The sequence below is a fragment of the Somniosus microcephalus genome, chromosome 4 (genome assembly GCF_052327205.1).
Source record: "Somniosus microcephalus isolate GS21.2 chromosome 4, FLI_Smic_1.0, whole genome shotgun sequence".
Taxonomy (NCBI): domain Eukaryota; kingdom Metazoa; phylum Chordata; class Chondrichthyes; order Squaliformes; family Somniosidae; genus Somniosus; species Somniosus microcephalus.
Genome location: NC_140990.1, coordinates 237,845,949 through 237,864,788, shown reverse-complemented (window position 1 = coordinate 237,864,788; position 18,840 = coordinate 237,845,949). Strand labels below are relative to the sequence as shown.

At 39.5% G+C, this 18,840-nt stretch overlaps 1 protein-coding gene across 9 annotated transcripts in view; it reads left to right on the top strand.

Annotated features, from left to right (window-relative positions):
- ppp1r1c (protein phosphatase 1, regulatory (inhibitor) subunit 1C) overlaps positions 1-18,840 on the top strand; it is a 169,053-nt gene that overhangs the window by 102,923 nt on the left and 47,290 nt on the right. For 4 of the 9 annotated variants that reach the window (XM_085985957.1, XM_085985952.1, XM_085985948.1 and 1 more), the window contains exons 5-6: positions 6,616-6,666; positions 12,070-12,321. The exons of 1 other annotated variant lie outside the window; for it this stretch is intronic. In XM_085985957.1, coding sequence (XP_085842083.1) covers positions 6,616-6,666; positions 12,070-12,321 — 303 coding nt within the window. Of the gene's footprint in view, positions 1-6,615; positions 6,667-12,066; positions 12,322-18,840 lie in introns of all 9 variants that reach the window. 4 more of the 9 variants (XM_085985949.1, XM_085985955.1, XM_085985950.1 and 1 more) reach the window with 2 other exon arrangements.

The following is an 18,840-nucleotide window of genomic DNA, read 5'->3' as shown; positions in this document are numbered from 1 at the left end:
ATTCAGATAATAATCTGCCTTCCTGTTTTTGCCACCAAAGTGGATAACCTCGCATTTATCCACATTATACTGCATCTGCCATGCAGCTGCCCAATCACCCAACCTGTCCAAATCATACTGGAGTATCTCAGCATCCTCCTCACAGCACACACGCCCACCCAGCTTTGTGTCGTCTGCAAACTTGGAGATATTACATCTAGTTCCCTCGTCTAGATCATTAATATATATTGTGAATAGCTGGGGCCCTAGCACCGATCCCTGCGGTACCCCACTAGTCACTGCCTGCCACTCGGAAAAAGACCCGTTTATTCCAACTCTTTGCTTCCTGCCTGCCAACCAGTTCTCTATCCAAGTCAGTACCTTGCCCCCAATCCCTTGTGCTTTAACTTTACACACTAATCTCTTATGTGGGACCTTATCGAAAGCCTTCTGAAAGTCCAAATACACCACATCCACTGGTTCTCCCTTATCTATTCTACCAGTTACATCCTCAAAAAAAAATGAAGTTTAGTACAGGCTTTTAATGAAACAAAAAAATGGGGAAAAATAGCTGTTTTAATATTTCATTACTAATTGGATTGAATCCCATTTAAAAATGCAGTGAGTCCAATTTAAAACTCCTGATATAAATAAAGCTTTAATGAGTTTACATTCATTACTAATTTTAATTGCCACATTCCTACACGTGTATAATTCAGATGTACTATTTGACCCCGGTGTGAAGATGTTATAGACTGGCCTTGACTGAAGAGTTGGCCTGTGCTGAATTTCAATTCTAACTCTGACCTGCTCTGAGCCTCATATCCCATAAGTCAATGTTTTCCAATAGAAATTGCTGACAAGCCACAGGTGTGGCTATGGAGGCACCGTTTTAGCCACATGCACAATTTTTAGTAGAAAATGCCTTGCATACACTCACACAATACATATAAATGTACCTCATATGTGTATATTTACTTAATGAACACCTACCACTATTCAGTAACCAAGGAAGTAAAGCACTCACAAGCTCAATAAACACGTGCACATTCTGCTATTCACCTTACCATTTTACCAACAAACGCACAAAAGGTTAAACATGTAGATGATATGTGGATATGATTATTGAGATCACAAGCCAATGATGGTCTATTACTCATCTTGTATTTACTAATCAGAAATGCAATTATCCTCATCTGGTTTCCCAATTAGCCATATGTGGCTAGTGCCTAGCGTGTTGGACAACACTGCTGTAAGTTACTTGGCACATTGTAACTTGTGATGTAAGCCTTTGTTTTTCAGTTATTTCTATGGCAAAGTTATGTCCCAAGTAGAGCACACAGTTCAAAAATCATAGGTGATGAATTTCGGCAAGGATTCTCCCATTCATCCATCTTAACTTTACTGGAATAGCTGTGGAAATCCTGGATAAATGTGTAAATGGTATTTACGCCATTTTTTGAGGTGTCCGAGCTACTTCCATCAAAGGTACGGCAGAAAAGTGGAAGTGCTTGCACGGAAATTCACCCCCATAGTTTACAGTTGCCAAAATCCAAACCATTATGGCTGCATAACCTATGACCCAGATTGCCCAAAGATGGTGGTCTGGTGGTGGAGTAACATTGTGTTGGCTCCTGGGTAACAGCCAAAGCTGACACAATGGGGGTAATTTTAACTTTTGGAGGTAGTGTAAACAGGGTGATATTGGATCAGCCACCTGTTATACACATGTCCCGATTTTAGTTTCCATTAACCTCAATAAAAACAAATATTGGGACAGGTGTATAATGGGCAACCCATCTGATATTGCCACGTTTACACTATAGCTAAAATAAAAACTGAACCCCGATGTCCTAGAATTCACTACACATCATGAGATGTTGAAACCATCAAATAACATTGTGCCATTAAAAGTTCAAAAACGTGGGCCAGTAAACTTGTGCCAGTAAGCAGATATAACAAGCACAATCTGATTATGTCACAATATAATGACATCACAGGTTATATATCACCAAGTTAATTCAAAAACTGCCCCAAAATTAATTAGTTACATTAAGCATACAACAGATAAAGGTTTTAATTCAGAACAAATTTACCTACGTGACTGCCATAAGTAGGGGTTTCAATGCAGACTTTTCCTGGATATTCTAAGAATTGAACCTATCTAATATCTTATCAAACCGGTCATAGTTTATTTGTTGAAGAATCAGCAAATACAGAACTTTGTAACAGCAAAATTACAAAGATATAAATGCAGTTGAGTTAAAAGGACTCTTGCTAATTTGCTGTTGTACTCCCACTACCCACTAGCTTTTTTTTTTCTGTTGCCACCTGTTGCCCTTAGTACGTCAACGAAAAGAATAGGATGGTCATGGTTCAACCTTCTCCCTGATGACCTTCAGTGACACGCTATGATCAGTTGGTAGGTGTGTTTCTGTGGATTACACTGATCCAATGAGCCTTTGCTCCTCTTTGAGGCTGAACACTCTGTTACTGATGATACTCCCTTTGATATCCCAGCTGACAGTTAGCAAAATCTCCATATTGGGGGAACAAAGTCCAATGATTGGGATTAGAATTGAAAACTTCTGAATGACTGGAAGAAGGGAAGAAGATTCCAGAATTCTTTGTCGCTAAAGTTGCCAAATGCACCGAAACATACAACTTTCTAAAAATATACATAACCAGACTAACCAGTGTATTTAACAATCTAATATCTAATAAACTTATATTTTCTTTGTCTTATGAATGCAATGACAGTAACAGTTTCCAGATAATAAATATGGCTGTAAGACAAACCTTTAAAGTCTGTGAAACAGCTAGAAAACACTGCAAAAATGTTTAGTCTTTGTTTGCCATATCTGACAAATGACCCGGGCAGTGTAACAGACACACGGGCTTCCCCCAGTGACCCAGTTGATATAGAACTGTATCAAAAGTCTCAAGGCGTTTCCAGATTCAATATCCAGTCTGTGCTGAGTTAGCTGATCCCAGTCTGGGATCTGACAATTGCTGCAGATTCCCTAAGGCTATCGAGGGGAGGGGGCGGGCAGGAATCAGCCTGGATTCCTCCTCCTGAACACTATACACTGAAAAGTATGTGCGCATACAAATTAGATGAAGATTGGACTGGGCTGTGATGACTTCATGGCCACAAAGTCTGTCAACATTCAAACATGAAGAAAACGGTCACCTGTGCGCAGTATTGTTTGAGTAAGATGCCAGAGGGCACCTGGTGCCTAGCTTGAGTCATCACAATCAAGAGATGAGGACAATATTGGAGAAAAAAATTCCTCCCCCCCCCCCCCCAAAAAAGATAATGCTTGATGGTTTTATGTGATTTGCTAACAATTTAAAATTTTCGTGGCACAGCGTAAGCTCTGAAAATATATTTGAATAATGGTTAGATGGATCAGATTTCTGTGATGAACACACTCGTATATGATTCATATTTTATACACCGTCTTCCCTTCAGAGCTTCCTTATACCATTAGACGACTTTCAGAATTATAATGTTAAAGCAGATTTCTATCCTCCTGCTTGCTTTTAGCTCTATAATGTTCTTGTAATGGAGGTAATGGGAAAGGTAGCTCTCACTGTAAGGAGAGACTTTGCTGCTGTGTGATCCAACGTACAAAGGGATTCAAGAAGCAATGGAATGTTTCTAAAAGAGGAGATTGAGGGATATAGTGAGACGGTGGATATGTGGGGTTTCTAAAACTTATGTTCTTATATTCAAAGCAATTATTAGAAAAGGATATCAATCCAGAAGTAGCATTAACATATGATTAAGAAATGACTGGTTTAACAGCCTAGTGGAATCACAATTGAACTGCCACACGGCAAAGATATTCAGATATTTGGCCTCAGCAGTTTTCTCATACAAAGATTTTTTACTAATGCAACATTAGGAAATATTAGAAAATGAGAGGGAAGTAGTGCATTAAAGCAACATTTTCACTGATATGTGAGATTAAAGCTGAATGATGCAGTTTGACTAATATTCATGCAAATAAGAAAAAGCATGAATCAGCAAAGTTAAGCCAATCTGTTTAGGCAGCAGTAGTATTGCAAGTGGCTGTGCATTTTTGGGTACTTACCACATATGCAATCAATGAGCCAGCTATAGCTAGTGTTTCCCCTTTTGAATTGTGCACTTTCAGATCATCTAATGGAATTAAATAGATTTGCTTTGTATGTTTAAAATGAAATACAATCAAAAAGGTCTAATTCCACTCTGAGTGTGAAAACCCCAATATCACGTTTTTGAAAAGAATAATGCACAGTTGATATAAAAAGAAATTTGCATTGATATAATACCTTATTTAAAGCACTTCCCACAATCAATTATTTAAAAGCAGGGATATCCAAATTATAGTGCATGGGTCACATTTGTGCCTATATTTGTTATTTCCTGTTTGAATTTTGGGGGCTGGAAGTTTGTTCATTGGTGAATAAATAAGCAGAACATCAAGATTTTTTTTTACATTTGTTCATGGTATTTGGGTGATACTGGCAAAGCTATATTTTTATTGCTCATCCCTATGTGCCCTGACGTTGACCCAGTAATAATGCTAGAATGTCCAAGTCACGATGCTTTGTGATGTTCCGATAACATTGCTGCTCTTGTCCTTCCTGGTGGTAGAGGTCATGGGGATGGGAGGTACTGTTAAAGTAAGCTTGGTGAATTGCTGCAGTGCATCCTGTAGATACTGCATATTGCAGCCACAGCACCAGGATGATCCTTAGCTATAAGGAGAGACAAAGCTACTGAGACTATTTCCATTGGGGCAGAGTAGGTTAAGAGGAGAATTTTTAAATTACGAAGGGTACAATAGAGAAAGACTGTTTTTTTCCTCTGGTTGGGGAGTTAGTGACAAGGGGTCATCAATTTAAAATTATTACTAAAAGGTCAATGAGAGAGAAGTTAAGAACAATATTTTTATGCTGAAGGCTGTCGATGCACAGATTGCTTTGCCACAGGGAATGGTTGTGACAAAGACTTGCACTTTTTAAGGGAAAAGTGGATAAACAGAGGAAGATAGCAAAGTGAGGAGAAAGAGGGGAAGTGGAATTTGGGTTGCTGTGCCAAAATGAGGGTGGAGACATGATGGGTCAAATGGCCTCCTTCTGTGCTGTAACCTTCTATGGCAATTAAAAAATAAAATAAGTAAAGCATGTTATTGCACCAATCAAGCCATGGCCTCGTGTGTTTCTTCATGGCATGGCAGTGACAACAAAACATAGTATCAGTGCCGAAATTCTAAGTAGGCTGTGAGAGTTAAGGATATCAAATGTGCATTGAGAATAATTAACTGGTTGAATGACTGAACTGGTTGTCCATCTTCTTTTGGGTAATGCTCTAATTTCATCAATTTATCTGAAACAGAAGAAATTTAACAGTAACTGATTAAATTTACATTATAAGAACACTTGCTAAGTGATTTTGTAACATGACATCAGAATACAACTTTGGCTCGTCAGTGCTTTGTGTTTCTATCTGCAGCCGCTGACTATAAGGATACAAAATCTCATATCAATGGGAACTCATATATTTTCCAAAATATTAAAGATCCACAAAACCTCAATCTTATGGACGCTAGAAAAGAACAGACTTAAACCTTCCTCCACATCTCGATTCCTCTTTCTACACATTTTATTCTCTCTATCCCCATTTGCTCACTCTTTAGCTCTCTACACATGGGGGCTGATAATCGTTTTTGCCATTAGCGCGGAAATGGGCGAGGGCGAATGGGCAGCCTATTTTACATTGCGCCCGATTTTCTTTTCCTTTGAAGTCAATGAAATGCTTTCTGTCCACTTTCTCTCTGCACACTCTCTGTCTGTCTCTGCTCACACTCTCTTTCTTTGCACATACTCTCCCTCTCTCCACACTCTCTGTACATACACTGCCTCTTTACACATTCTTGCCAAACTTTACCCCTCTGCTTTGTACACAATTACATTTACTGCTCTCTCTTTTTCCCTCCTTTCTGTTTTACTACAGTTATGCAATGGAGTACAAAGGTCAGCAGTGGGGACTTACATGTATTAGGATTTTTAACACCCTTGTTCCTGTTTTAGCACTTTATACCACAGCAACTACTGCTCTGGGTAAACCACATACATAAACTTATTATTATTATCTAAAAGTGATTTATTAAAAAAGGAATTCTGATCAAAGATTTTTTTAAATTAAAATTGTGGCTAAATGATTAAAGGATCATTTAACTACAAATGGTTTGATTAACTTTTAAATTAGATGTTATCTCGCTATATAACAATAATAGGTAATAACTTACATTAATTCAGTAGTTAAATGAAACATTTGAAGTCAAATAATGCTTTAACCCAAATTTTGGCTAAATTACAGTTACAAATATCTAATTTTGTTTTTAAATTTCTCAAGTTTTTAGACTTTAGTAGTTTCACATGTCTTGCAGTTACTTCTCAGAATACTGGTGTTTTAATTTAGGATGAAAGCCAACCAGTTTGTACTATGGGAATATTGAAGTTTAATTACATCCTTGTCCATTGGCTACCACTTAATATCTTTAATTGTGTATATATACCACTCAGTGTTCCTATATATCATTAAAGATAATTTGAATTGCCATTAATGTTATTTGTTTTTAGATGGTGGTGTTCTTCCACTTCTGGGAATGAAATTTGTAAATGGCGTAGATGGTAAGCTAATATTGATAAGAGTGTGGTCAGACCTCAAAGTGTGTGATATTATGTAACTGATACTGAAGTAATCCCAGGTCTTTTTGTAGTAGCAGAATATATGAAACCAAAGGTAATATTCTATAAATAAATATGCTACCGGCTACCCTTCAGATTCTACATTACTGATACTCTTTAAGCATATTTGCGGCTAGTCCTACATTCTAATTGGCTTTTAGCCATTCTTTCACCTTCAAATGACATACAGTTTTTAAACCAATTTTCTCCCTATCTCTTTTCCTAACGTCATTCCTGTTAGGGTAAGGTTCTGCACCTTGCATTGCATTATTCCCAGGCTGACGTCAGTTTATCAGGAGTTATTTTCTTCAGCATTTTGAAGATGTAATTAAGTAACAATATCCTACTTAGACATGCACTGTGGTAGGAAATTGAGGAAAAGTCAGTCAATTGGCAGCTTCAGCCTCTGCTTTTCTGCCTCAGTTGGCCAATCTAAGCTCAATTCCTTTCAATGGGACATGTGCTCATGCATTATTGCTTCATTTATTTATACACACATTAAGCATTAACTTTCTTCTGACTCACCTTCCATCTACTCCAACAAACATTTTTTTGCAGATTTTTAAGAACTGATTTTAACCCCTATTCTTCTCCTAATGGCGGTCTTGTTAGGGTAAGGTTCCATGGTACTGGTAGCACTCCAGCGGGCATTCTTCAGGTTTGAATGTTAGCAGGCTATTTACCTATACAGGCCAACATATCTGAACTTGATCCTATTGCCACCCAACAACTAAACATATGGACCTTCCAGAAGGGGGTAACTGGATAACGATCAAAACCAGCAACCTCGGCTGATTTTTCTCTTTCTAGCCTGGGTGCTGATGCTAACTGTTGTATCTCTACTGGCACTCCAGCTAAAGTTAGCTGACTAAGTAGAATTTGGAAATCAAACGTGAAACTTGAATGGGTGAGGTACATGCTGACTTTTCTAACTGAACAATTGAGGGACGAGGTTGCTTTTTCCAGAACTATCAAGGAACTATCCGGAAAGATGCTCCAGAATTCAAAGCTATGTTTGCACTACTAAAGTTCATATAAGCTAAGTACCATGAAAAATTACTTTTTACCATATTGGCCTACAAATTTGAGGCCAAAAAACGGGCACGCAGGAGGCACAGTGATTGATCCCTAAGCCTGAATGGATAGGCCTGAGGCGCACGTAGTATTGGGCCTCGGGCCTCATTATCATCAAACCAGCGAGCTGCAGACGCCTAAGGGAAGTCCCTAGGCAGCTTTCCAGAGAAGAGGACTCGAAGATTGGGGCACAGTGTCGCCAGCAGCGATCTTCAGGTAAGTCATTAAAGGGGACTGGGAGAGGAGCATCTGTGGGAATCGGGAGGGGGCATCTGTGGGGATCGGGAGAAGGGAATCTGTGAGAATCGGGAGAGGACATCAGTGGGAATTGGGAGAGGGGCATCAGTAAGGATCAGGAGAGGGACATCTGTAGGGATCGGGAGGGGAGCATCTGTGGGAATCAGGAGAGGGACATCTGTGGGGATCAGGAGAAGGGAATCTGTGAGGATTGGGAGAGGGGCTTCTGTGGGAATTGGGAGGGGGCATCCATGGGAATTGGGAGAGGGGAATCTGTGAGGATCTGGAGAGGGGCATCTGTGGGAATGGGGAGAGGGGTTTCTGTGGCTGGGATCACAACATAGATCAGGGGACAAACTTGGGACCTTCCTCAATTGTGTAGTTCAGTTCCATACCATGTAGGCATCAGGATCAGTTTTAAGATGGATCTAGGCCAGTGATCATGCCTATTTTTGATGAATGTTATCCGTCCTCCTTAAAACTCTCACCTTGATTGTTTCCTTTGGCAAGTACTCACTTTTCACACTTGCTTTCTTCTCTAAATATCAGTGATATGAATAAACTATGTTAACTCATTTTAAATTGCAGAGTCCAAATAAGCAGCGAGTAGCTGCATCACACAAACCAGCAAGGTCCCAGGTTGGACTTTTTATCTGTGCTGAGTTAGCTGACGAAAGTCAGGACAATGATTGGGAAGCCTTCAGTGATGCTGGCTTAGGAAACTTCCTGTTCATGATTGGTACTGAGTGATCCTGCGTGATACCTGCTGGCTGTGCATGTACTGTATATAGATGTTGTTTGAGGACAGATCAGGCACGATTGTGATCCTTAAAGACTGAATAACTCATCGTCAAGGCTCATAGATGTATAATGGTGGTTTAGATGAGAGTCTGGTACCTATTGAACTATATCCCATCGATGAGTCAATGCCTTTAGGAAGGGGGTGACCATATTGGCAGAGAATAATGTGGAGAGAAAAAAATCTTTTTTAAATATTCCATGTATTTGTGCTAATGCTTTTGTTATCTAAGTTGAAAGAATACACCGGGGTAATATTGAAATTTAACAAAACATGATTAAATGGACATTAGATGACGTGGAGGATTTGACAGGGATTTCTATGTCTGACTTGTGGTGTAATTATTGTAAGCTGATGTACATTATCTGATAGCACTTTTGAGCACAATATCTTCATCAATGTAGATGTAATAGTGATACCCACTGTAAATATGACCAGCACTTGGTATGCTTTACAAAGAAATTCTCTGTGGCAAAGAGGAATCTAAACACATATTGAACCTGAGAGGCTTGTTAGCATCATGGTAAATCCAGTTAGTTAAATTTCAGCATCCAGCTAGGAATGTTCCTTTATCACTTTGTAGTAAACAAAATTCATCTGAATGAAACCTAACCTAAAGATCATCAGCAGAGTGACACCACTTATGTATTGAAGCTCCCTAATACAGTTGTCCAAGTGACATAAATTCAGATTACAGCTTCCATTAGAACTTAACCGACAGGTTTTATTGATAGGATTTTGTGTAAAAGAGGCCTAAACATTTTGATCAATGTGCTCCAAGGGTGGGAGGCAGGGATTGTCAGGGATAGCATAACAATGTCTTTATACATGGAAAGTATAACTATCAAGAACCTTTAAAATGTGTTATCCATGATTTCCTAAAGAGTAGTAAATTCTTAAAGAGTATCTACATAATATAAGCATCATATGTACAGTACAAACTAAAAGCAAACTACTACTCAAATCAAATAGACTTACAACAATAACAAGATAAAGGCAACCCGGTTTTTAACTCCCGACCAGTTTTGGGCATTTGGGTAATGGTGTGAGTTTGAAACTCACCCGCTGCTCTAGCCGGGGTATATTAACGCCCAGACCTCACCCCTGGCCAACTTCTCACCTGTTCTGAGCACGCAGTCGGCAGAAAGCGGAAGAAAATTGTGCGGCTCGGCAGGTTTGGCTACCGGGGCTGTCCTGTGGGTGGGGGGTTGGGAGCTCATGATTGGGGGGGTGGCAGTGAGTACGCGGCAGGAGAGGTCTAAGCTTTCCTTGTGGGACCCAGAGGAGCACTCCTGTTCTCCCTGGCCTCATACGGAAAGTAAAAAAAAAAACATATTTTTGGGCCTCTACTGGCCTTGATCCTCTTCCCTGCTAGGTTGGGCTGGCAGGAAACTCACTGTGGCTTCTTCCTGTTAAAATTATGGTTGGGTCCCGATGATGTCATTGGGACTTGACATGAACATGTAATAAAGGGCCTCGATGGTTTTGGGTGGGTGTCCTTACCAACTGTTCAGTTGAGCAGGTTAAAGTCAGCAACGGTGAGCTCCTGCCAGTTTCAGGGCGGTTAAGTAACAAGGGCGACTTTGACTGCCCACCCATTCGGTTTCTGACAGGCAAGTAGGGTTAAAATCACCCCCAGAGAATCCTATAATTGAATGCAACTACAGGTTTATTCTGTTTAATGGGTATAAGCCAGTTAATAGACCCAACAGAAGGGAACATTTGTTCAAACACTAATGTTTCCTTATTTATTCTAACACAATGGGTTGTTGCTTCACAGGCACAATCTCAGCCAGTGGTAACTATTTGAGCGGAACTTGTATTATCACCTGCTACTGACACATGTTAAGGAGCTCAATGGGAGGGGATTACATCTTCTTATCACCTAAATCAAATGCGGAACTAGAAATTGTAAAATTACTTCAATTATTGACTACTTAAAGGATATATTACCGCCGACTCAAATCAGTGCAAAACACTCAGTGAGCTAATTGATGACTGGTTTAGGGAAACATTTTGCTTACCTGAGGAGTCTTTACTGTACTGTATCTATTGAAGGCCAGGTTTTACAATAAACTTCCCATGTTAGTTGAAACCAAAAGTCTAATACAAAGAGTTTAAACAGTGCTTGGATTGATTAACCACCCTATATTGGAACACAATACATTAGCAGGTCTGAATGTGAAGTATGTGCTATGAGAAACTCTGGATTTAGATATTTTATCTCAGGAAGAATGTCATTTTGGGGGCTGGACTTAAGGCAGGTTCACTTTCATTTGAAATTGTAAGTAGAAATAAGAATTTGTTTCATATTCAGAAGATATATGTTTTTATTAGTTATAAAAAAGTGCTGTTATTTTAGCTGTTACTTTTAGTTCTTATGGTAACTTTTTATACTGACATGACAGTATTTACTGGTTGCATACAGCATAGCGACATAATAGTAAGTTTTTATTTAGACTAAACCTAAGCCTTGGAAATAGGAATAAATTGACCATACTGGCAAAGTCTCTAATCATATTAATCTGTACATTGAGTTGGGACCAAGGATGCATTGTGATTCTCAGACCCTTGTCAAGGGAATACCTGTCTGACTGCAATGTACGTAGGGTTCATATGTCCTGAATAGTTCAGTGACCCTATTAGAGCACATGGTTTTTCTACATTTTCAGCAAGTGTCCAGAGTGAGTAATTTGTAGTTTACACAGAATTAAAAAGTTGTTCTTACAAAAGGCAGTTTAGCATATGTGTTCTTTTTGAAGACCATTGCTTAGCTATTTTTTTCAATAGCGCAAATGACATAAACGTATGTTAAATACCTTCCTATTTATTTTATTGTAAAAATTGAAAGTAGGGATGAATAACTAGGCATTGGAATGGCCTCTGAAGTGATCAATAGTTCATTTTTTCAACATGGGTACCTTCAGAGGACAAACTTTGATTATGCAGAGATTGCTTGATTTATAGAAACAGGGTATGAGAAAGGGTTGCTGAATAGTAAAATAGAATTATCCAGTTTATTTAAGTTGAGAAATTATTAGAAATTGCATGTTGGCTGTAGGCATGATTTACAAGAATTACAAGAATTCAGTTTGGTTTGGTGGCTCCACATCATCTTTTGCCAGAGACCGGCTTTGACCTTCAAATGTAAATTAACTTATTACACAGGTAAAACAAGTAACTGCATTCTGGCTAGCATGAACTAATTATTAAACCGAGTGCTCTTGTTGAAGCAGAACTTCAGTTGCTGGTGGAGCACCATCTTCAGAAACAGGAGCAGCCGGAGCAGGATTTCTCTGAAAGTGACCCCAGCTGTCTAGACGAGCTCAGCCCAATGATGACTGAGTGCTGTCACAGCAATGGAGCCCCTGCTTTCTTGGCAGACACAGACTGGGGCCCTCTCAACTGCTGTGAACACATCAGCAACCAAACAGGCATCAAACTGCTACTAAATGCCGAGGACCACCCAGGCAACAGCTCTATTGGTGGTAAGTCAATGGCAGTTCTAGAATTATTGCTCCCACCATCACTATATGTAATCACCATACAAGCTTCTCGATGATTCCATGAGAGACCATGTCATCAGACAGCTGAGGTCATTTCCCATCGATCTACTTACTTCCATTGTAGCTGTGAAGCCATCAGATTATAGATGGCGTTACATTTTCTAACGCTTTCAATAACACATTCCTATATTAAGGTTTGAATACACTGTTTTCTGTTTATACAGCTATCTTTAATTTTCTTGCGTCAATGACATTTTATACTTGTGCAGAATTTCGTGAATAAAAGTCACATTGAGGGAGATCATTGAATATCAAAATGTAGTGCAATTATTAGTAATTCACAATCTTGAAGACAAATTTACTGAGAGCTCCTATCAACCCCAATTACCACAATAAAAGAGTTAAAAACAATTCATATCTTGAACTATGCAATTTGTATGTCAAAAACAAAAAATATCTAGTACTTGTCTATGGAGAACATTACTCACATCTCTAATATTCTCCATAAAAAGTCATAGATATGGCATATGTTTTTTTTAAATAAGTTGATTCAAATTACTTTTCACTCTCGTAATGTGTGACGCTGTAGAAACTATTACAAACATATCTAAACTGGAGGTAATTTCCACCTTCACAGCTTGGGCAGTAAACTGGTGGAGTAGATGTCAATGGAAATGAAAAATGGATGGGTTCTATAATGGGTGGTGTAGGTTAAAATGACCCCTTTTGTTTTAAGACTTAATATAAAAATCAACCTAAAACTTTCATTACATTTCTAATAAACTATAGTAAATTCAATAAAAGCTCAGTTTGGAAATTATATTTTGAAGGTCGGTGTCTAAAGGGAGATGAAGTCTAAGGAACAGTGACAGTGGCATGTGCGGTGATTGAAATGTCCCACTGTAAGGGTAATACCCGAGGAGGAAATGGGTGCACCTTCACATTCAGGCCATCCCCCTTCCTAAAGCTTTAGAACCAGTGATTTTTCAGTTCAGTTTCAAGTGAATGAATCTCAATGCCTGTAGAATACTTTGCAATTCCTTAAGGGTTTAATGGGAATGTTTAGTGCTACTTTTAAAGTGTATTACTGGAATTAGTTTAAAGCACTTTTTGCTTTTGCTGTTAGCAGGTACCTCCTGCCAAACTTTAAAAACCATGATGTGATTTTAAGTAGCATAGGAATAGAATGTCTCTGCGTATATCGATAATGTTCTGGCGTTATCTCAAATCAATATATTTCAACTGTTGGCATTTAGATCTGCAACAGAGCACCCCATCATGTCTATGGCTGGTTCTTAGCTTTAGTTAATGTTCTGAAGCACGAGTACTAATCAAATCATAATGTGTAATCACTAAGATTCATTTTCAGATATTGATTGTTCATAACTGATTATCTACATCAATATCGGTACTAATCATTACTAATGAATTAATCATTGCAGTCTATGGTTTAATTGCATGTGAGCTTGAACAAGTGAGCTCTGCTTAAAGATAACAGTTTACTAGCATACTTACTACAAATCACTGAACCTTACCTATAGGATCTGAAATCTGTACATATCTCTTAAAATCTTGTTTCCCCAGAACTCCCTCAGGCACACTGAGTCACTCTGAGAGTAATACAGGTATATCATTGCACAGGTTTACACTTAAGTCTTAAAAACTGTACTCTTTAAGTATAGAAAAAATCTACTGTATACACAGCAAGGCATAAAATGCTGGTACAGAACCAGAAACAAGTCTCTGCTGATTGAGGTAGGCTTTCATAATGTTTTATCTCCGCTTGTAACAAAATAAAAATCTGACTGATTCACACAGTTGTCTGGCAGAGGGAACTATATACCCTGTCATGCAGATTAATAGGTCAGTAACCTTTTACAGTATTATCATTATATCTTTTGATTTTCCTGATAACTAAATTTACAGCTCGTTTTAATGAAGTAAAGTTCACAGTATTTGTAGTATCTTTTGAACCAAGATTTGTTGTACCAATGATTTTGGAAATTATTGCTAATAGGAACTTTCTGAATGTATTTTGAAAACAGAACTAATGTCCAAAATTATGACCAACCGTATTGATACAAAAATGTGTTGACTTAGTGAAAGTGCTGCTTCATACAAGTGTAGCTACAATTAGAATAATTTACGCAGTACCGGTACATTTTCTAAGCTTAATTTAAGAAATATGCTGCAGTGCAATATTGAACAATAAATATCAAGAGAGTAAGGCTTTTATAAATGATTCATCTGGTTATGCTCTCTATACCATGGGTAAGGTAAGATATACAATCTTGGAAATCAAATCAATGCCTGTCCCTTTGAGACTTTCCTGTATAACCAATTTGTTTTTTCCTCACTGAGTCCCATAACATGTTTCCTTTCAGCTATTTTAACACAATCAGCATTAACTACAATGTGGCCTATTTCACTGACTGAGAAAAAAGGCTTGCAGTGCCGCTTGTTATGTAAAGTTTCAAAATAAAGCGAGAAGACACTTCTCTAATGTTTTCTGCCATTCTCTGCGTGCAAACCCTGCATGGGGTGCAGCAAAACTTTCCCATTCATTGGCAGTTATGTAGAGTGCAAAGATTGTGCATCTTGTTAAACATTTAATAGGTTTTAAGAAAGGACAAAGAAAGACAGGCTCTAGAGACTCAATGGGATAGATTTTGACTTTGTGTGATAGTGTTAAACAGTGATAGCAAGTCGGCAGCCCGTTTGATATCTCTCCCGAAATCATAAACATAAAATATGAGGTTGGGCAACTTAAGATTTGATCAATATGCTTTGCAAAGAGGTTCACTATATTAAAGACCAAATGCCCCCATTGAAGAAAGGATTCATTGTATAGGTGCTCAGCTTGTGGCTCCAAGTGCAGCAGCAAATTGTAGACATCAACTTGGAAAAAAAATTGGAGAATATGCACCATTTCAGAGAAGTAAAATGGGCACCAAATACTGGAATAACCTTCCATTTCAAAATTGACATATCCAAGGACCAAGACGATGACATGAAAAACCTGATTCAATATGCCTATTGATGGATTTAAGAAATGTCATATAACCATAATTAAACTGCCTGAATCCACCTAAAATAGATACATTTCATCAATTTTTTTCTTCAGGATTTTATAAAGCTTTCTGCAGAATGGATATCAGGTTCAACTACTTACTGCAAATATTCCACAGGCAGACAATCTATTGGCTTTAGAACAATGAGCTGATAAGTTAAAGGCAACATAGCACAGACTGTGGGTGAAATATTCCAAAACCCATAAAAATGTTCCCAACTGTTGCTGGACCCTCCATTCGCCTCCCCCACCCCGCCCCCCTCCATGCCCCCAGGATTACCTCCCTTAACTTTAAGGTCCCACTTTCAGCTCAGCTCTGCTGCCAGATTTCCTACTGCCCCTCCTCCCCGCCCCCACCCCCCACCAATCAGCGAGCAGCCTGCCAGTGGTTCAGTGTTGACAGCTCACCAAGATTATTCAAATGAGGCTTACAATGTTCGCCTCCCGCCCAATGGAATTGCACATGTGAAAATTTACCCGAATTCTCACATACATTATTTGGAAGTGCAGTTACTTGTATTATGTAGCTGAATCTAGAGGACTGAGCAATAGATATCTAAAATATTCTTACCAAGTGCAGGAATAAAAACAGAAAATGCTGGAAATACTCAGCAGGTCAGGCAGCGTCTGTGGAGAGAGAAACAGAGTTAACGTTGCAAGTCAATGACCTTTCATCAGAACTGAAAAAGTTACAAATGTAACAGATTTTAAGCAAGTACAGAGGCAGGGAAAGGGGGGAGAGGAGGAGAGAAAAAAGGGAAGGTCTGTGATAGGGTGGAAGGCAGGAGAGATTAAATGACAAAAGGGTTGATGGCAAAAGGGGGGTGGTAATGGGACAAGTAAAGAAACAAAAGATGGGTCTAGAGGAGGTGTAAATGGCAAAAGCAGAATCATTACCAATAGCTGCCGTCCAAAAAAATAGGAGCAGAGGTTATTGTCTGAAATTGTTGAACTCGATGTTGAGTCCTGAAGACTGTAAAGTGCCTAATCGAAAGATGAGGTGCTGTTCCTCGAGCTTCATTGGAACAGTGTGGGAGGCCAAGGACAGAGAGGTCAGAGTGGGAGTGGAGTGGAGAATTAAAGTGACAGGCGACCGGAAGCTCGGGGTCACGCTTACTGACTGAATGGAGGTGCTCCGCAAAGCGATCACCCAATCTGTGTTTGGTCTCCCCAGTGTAGAGGAGACCGCATTGTGAGCAGCGAATACAGTATACTAAATTGAAAGATGCACAAGTAAATCACTGTTTCACCTGGAAGGAGTGTTTGGGGCCCTGGAAGGTGGGAAGGGAGGAGGTAAAAGAGCAAGTTTTGCATCTCCTGCGCTTGCACAGGAAGGTGCCGTGGGAAGGGGAGGGGGTTGGGAGTGGTTGAAGAGTGTACCAGGGTGTCACGGAGGTAACAGTCCCTTCGGATTGCTGAAAGGGGAGGGTAGTAGAAGATGTGTTTGTTTGGTGGTGGCATCACGCTGGAGGTGGGAGAAATGGTGGAGGATGATCCATTGAATGTGGAGGCTGGTGGGGTGGAAGGTGAGGACAAGGGGAACCCTATCATGGTTCTGGGAGGTAGGTGTAGGGATGGGAGCAGAAGTGCAGGAAATGGGATGGACACAGTCGAGGGCCCTGTCAACCAAGGTGGAGGAGAATCCTCGGTTGAGGAAAAAGGAAGACATATCGGAAGCACTCTGATCTCCCTGTCCTTGGCCTCCTGCACTGTTCTAATCAAACTCAACGGAAGCTCGAGGAACAGCACCTCATCTTTCGATTAGGCACTTTACAGCCTTCAGGACACAGCATTGAGTTCAACAATTTCAAATCAATCATCGCTCCCACTTTTTCGGACAGATTCTGCTGTTGCCATTTACACCTCTTCTAGACCCATCTTTTATTCCTTTACTTGTCCCATTACCATCCCCTTTTGCCTTGCACCATCATCCCTTGTGCCATTTAATCTCTCCTGCCTTCCACCCTATCACAGACCTTCCCTTTTGTTCTTTCCTCCCCTCCCCCCTCTCCCTGCCCCTGCACTTGCTTAAAACCTGTTACATCTCAAACTTTTTCCAGTTCTGATGTAAGGCCCTCGACCTGAATCGTTAACTCTGTTTCTCTCTCCACAGATGCTGCCTGACCTGCTGAGTATTTCCAGCATTTTCTGTTTTTATTTCAGATTTCCAGCATCTGCAGTATTTTACTTTTACAAAGTATAGGTGTGGCTGTAAGACTACATAAAAGACCTTCCGACACGCTTTTGAAATGATGGCTACTTAACTTGGTGTCCCAAATATCAAACTCTCTAGGAATGCTCTACAGCTCAGGCAAACCTCAAAATGCTAATCTATCAAATTGTGGCTGCTGCCACTGAGATCTTTTGTTCATTCTCACGATATGCGTACCACTGGCATTTATTCCCCAGCCCTCCAATGTTCTGCTAACAGTCGCCATTACCCACCCTCACTAAGATCACCTGGTGTGTACTTTATTACATTTTGATAAGTAGTAAGCTGAAAAAACAGGAGGTGATAATTCATCGAGTAGTAATTTTAATACCAACCTAATGCCAGGGGGATAATCTCTAGCTAGTCATAAAGCTGGAGCTGGGTGATCATCACACTGGTTCTCATTTTATGGCATAGTTGAATAGGGTAGTAAAATATTAACACTAAAATGATACAGGAACAGGAATTAAGCCAAATATTGGAGGACAGATTCAATTCACTTAGGTCAGCATTGATTCCCAAATCATCATTATAGTGCATCTAACTGGATTCTTTAGCCTACTCAGACCAGGTCTTAATTTAATATCAAACAGTAAGATGAAAGTGGATTGCTATCATATACAATCTATTATGTATTAAAAATTACTGATAGTGTTGCAACATTCTATTTCAAAATGCATTGAAAATTTCCTGTCAGGTTCTGTCTATGACATAATCCATTTAAAAACTGTCAAAGTCTATCTGTAGGCAGCATTGTGATAGGGCTTTCCAATACAGTATAATTAAGTCTTCTGCCTCTACTTTGCTTTTGAGCTAATGTTACTGTGACAGATTCCCTAGCACAAGATCCGATACAGAGGTATCTTTAGCTTAACAGAACAGGAACTGTAAGTTCAGTTTTTAAAAAAGGCAAATATTGTAGCAATAAATGTTTAGCTTTGGGCAGGAGAATAGAATATAAATGCTTTTTAATGCAAACACTCTCAATAATCGCTCATGTGGCCTTCCCCTGACAGCACAGTTACACCCCTGCCTCACCCATTCAATGGTGACTCATTTTAACCCACCACCCCCACCCCCACCCCCACCCCTGCAAAATATGGCTGTGATTTCTATTCGCAGCTTCAGTTCTCCTCAGGTCTGTTCCTGCTCCTTAAAACCCATCACTTTGACCAAGCTTTTGGTCACCTGCCCTAATTTCCCCTTATGTGGCTCGGTG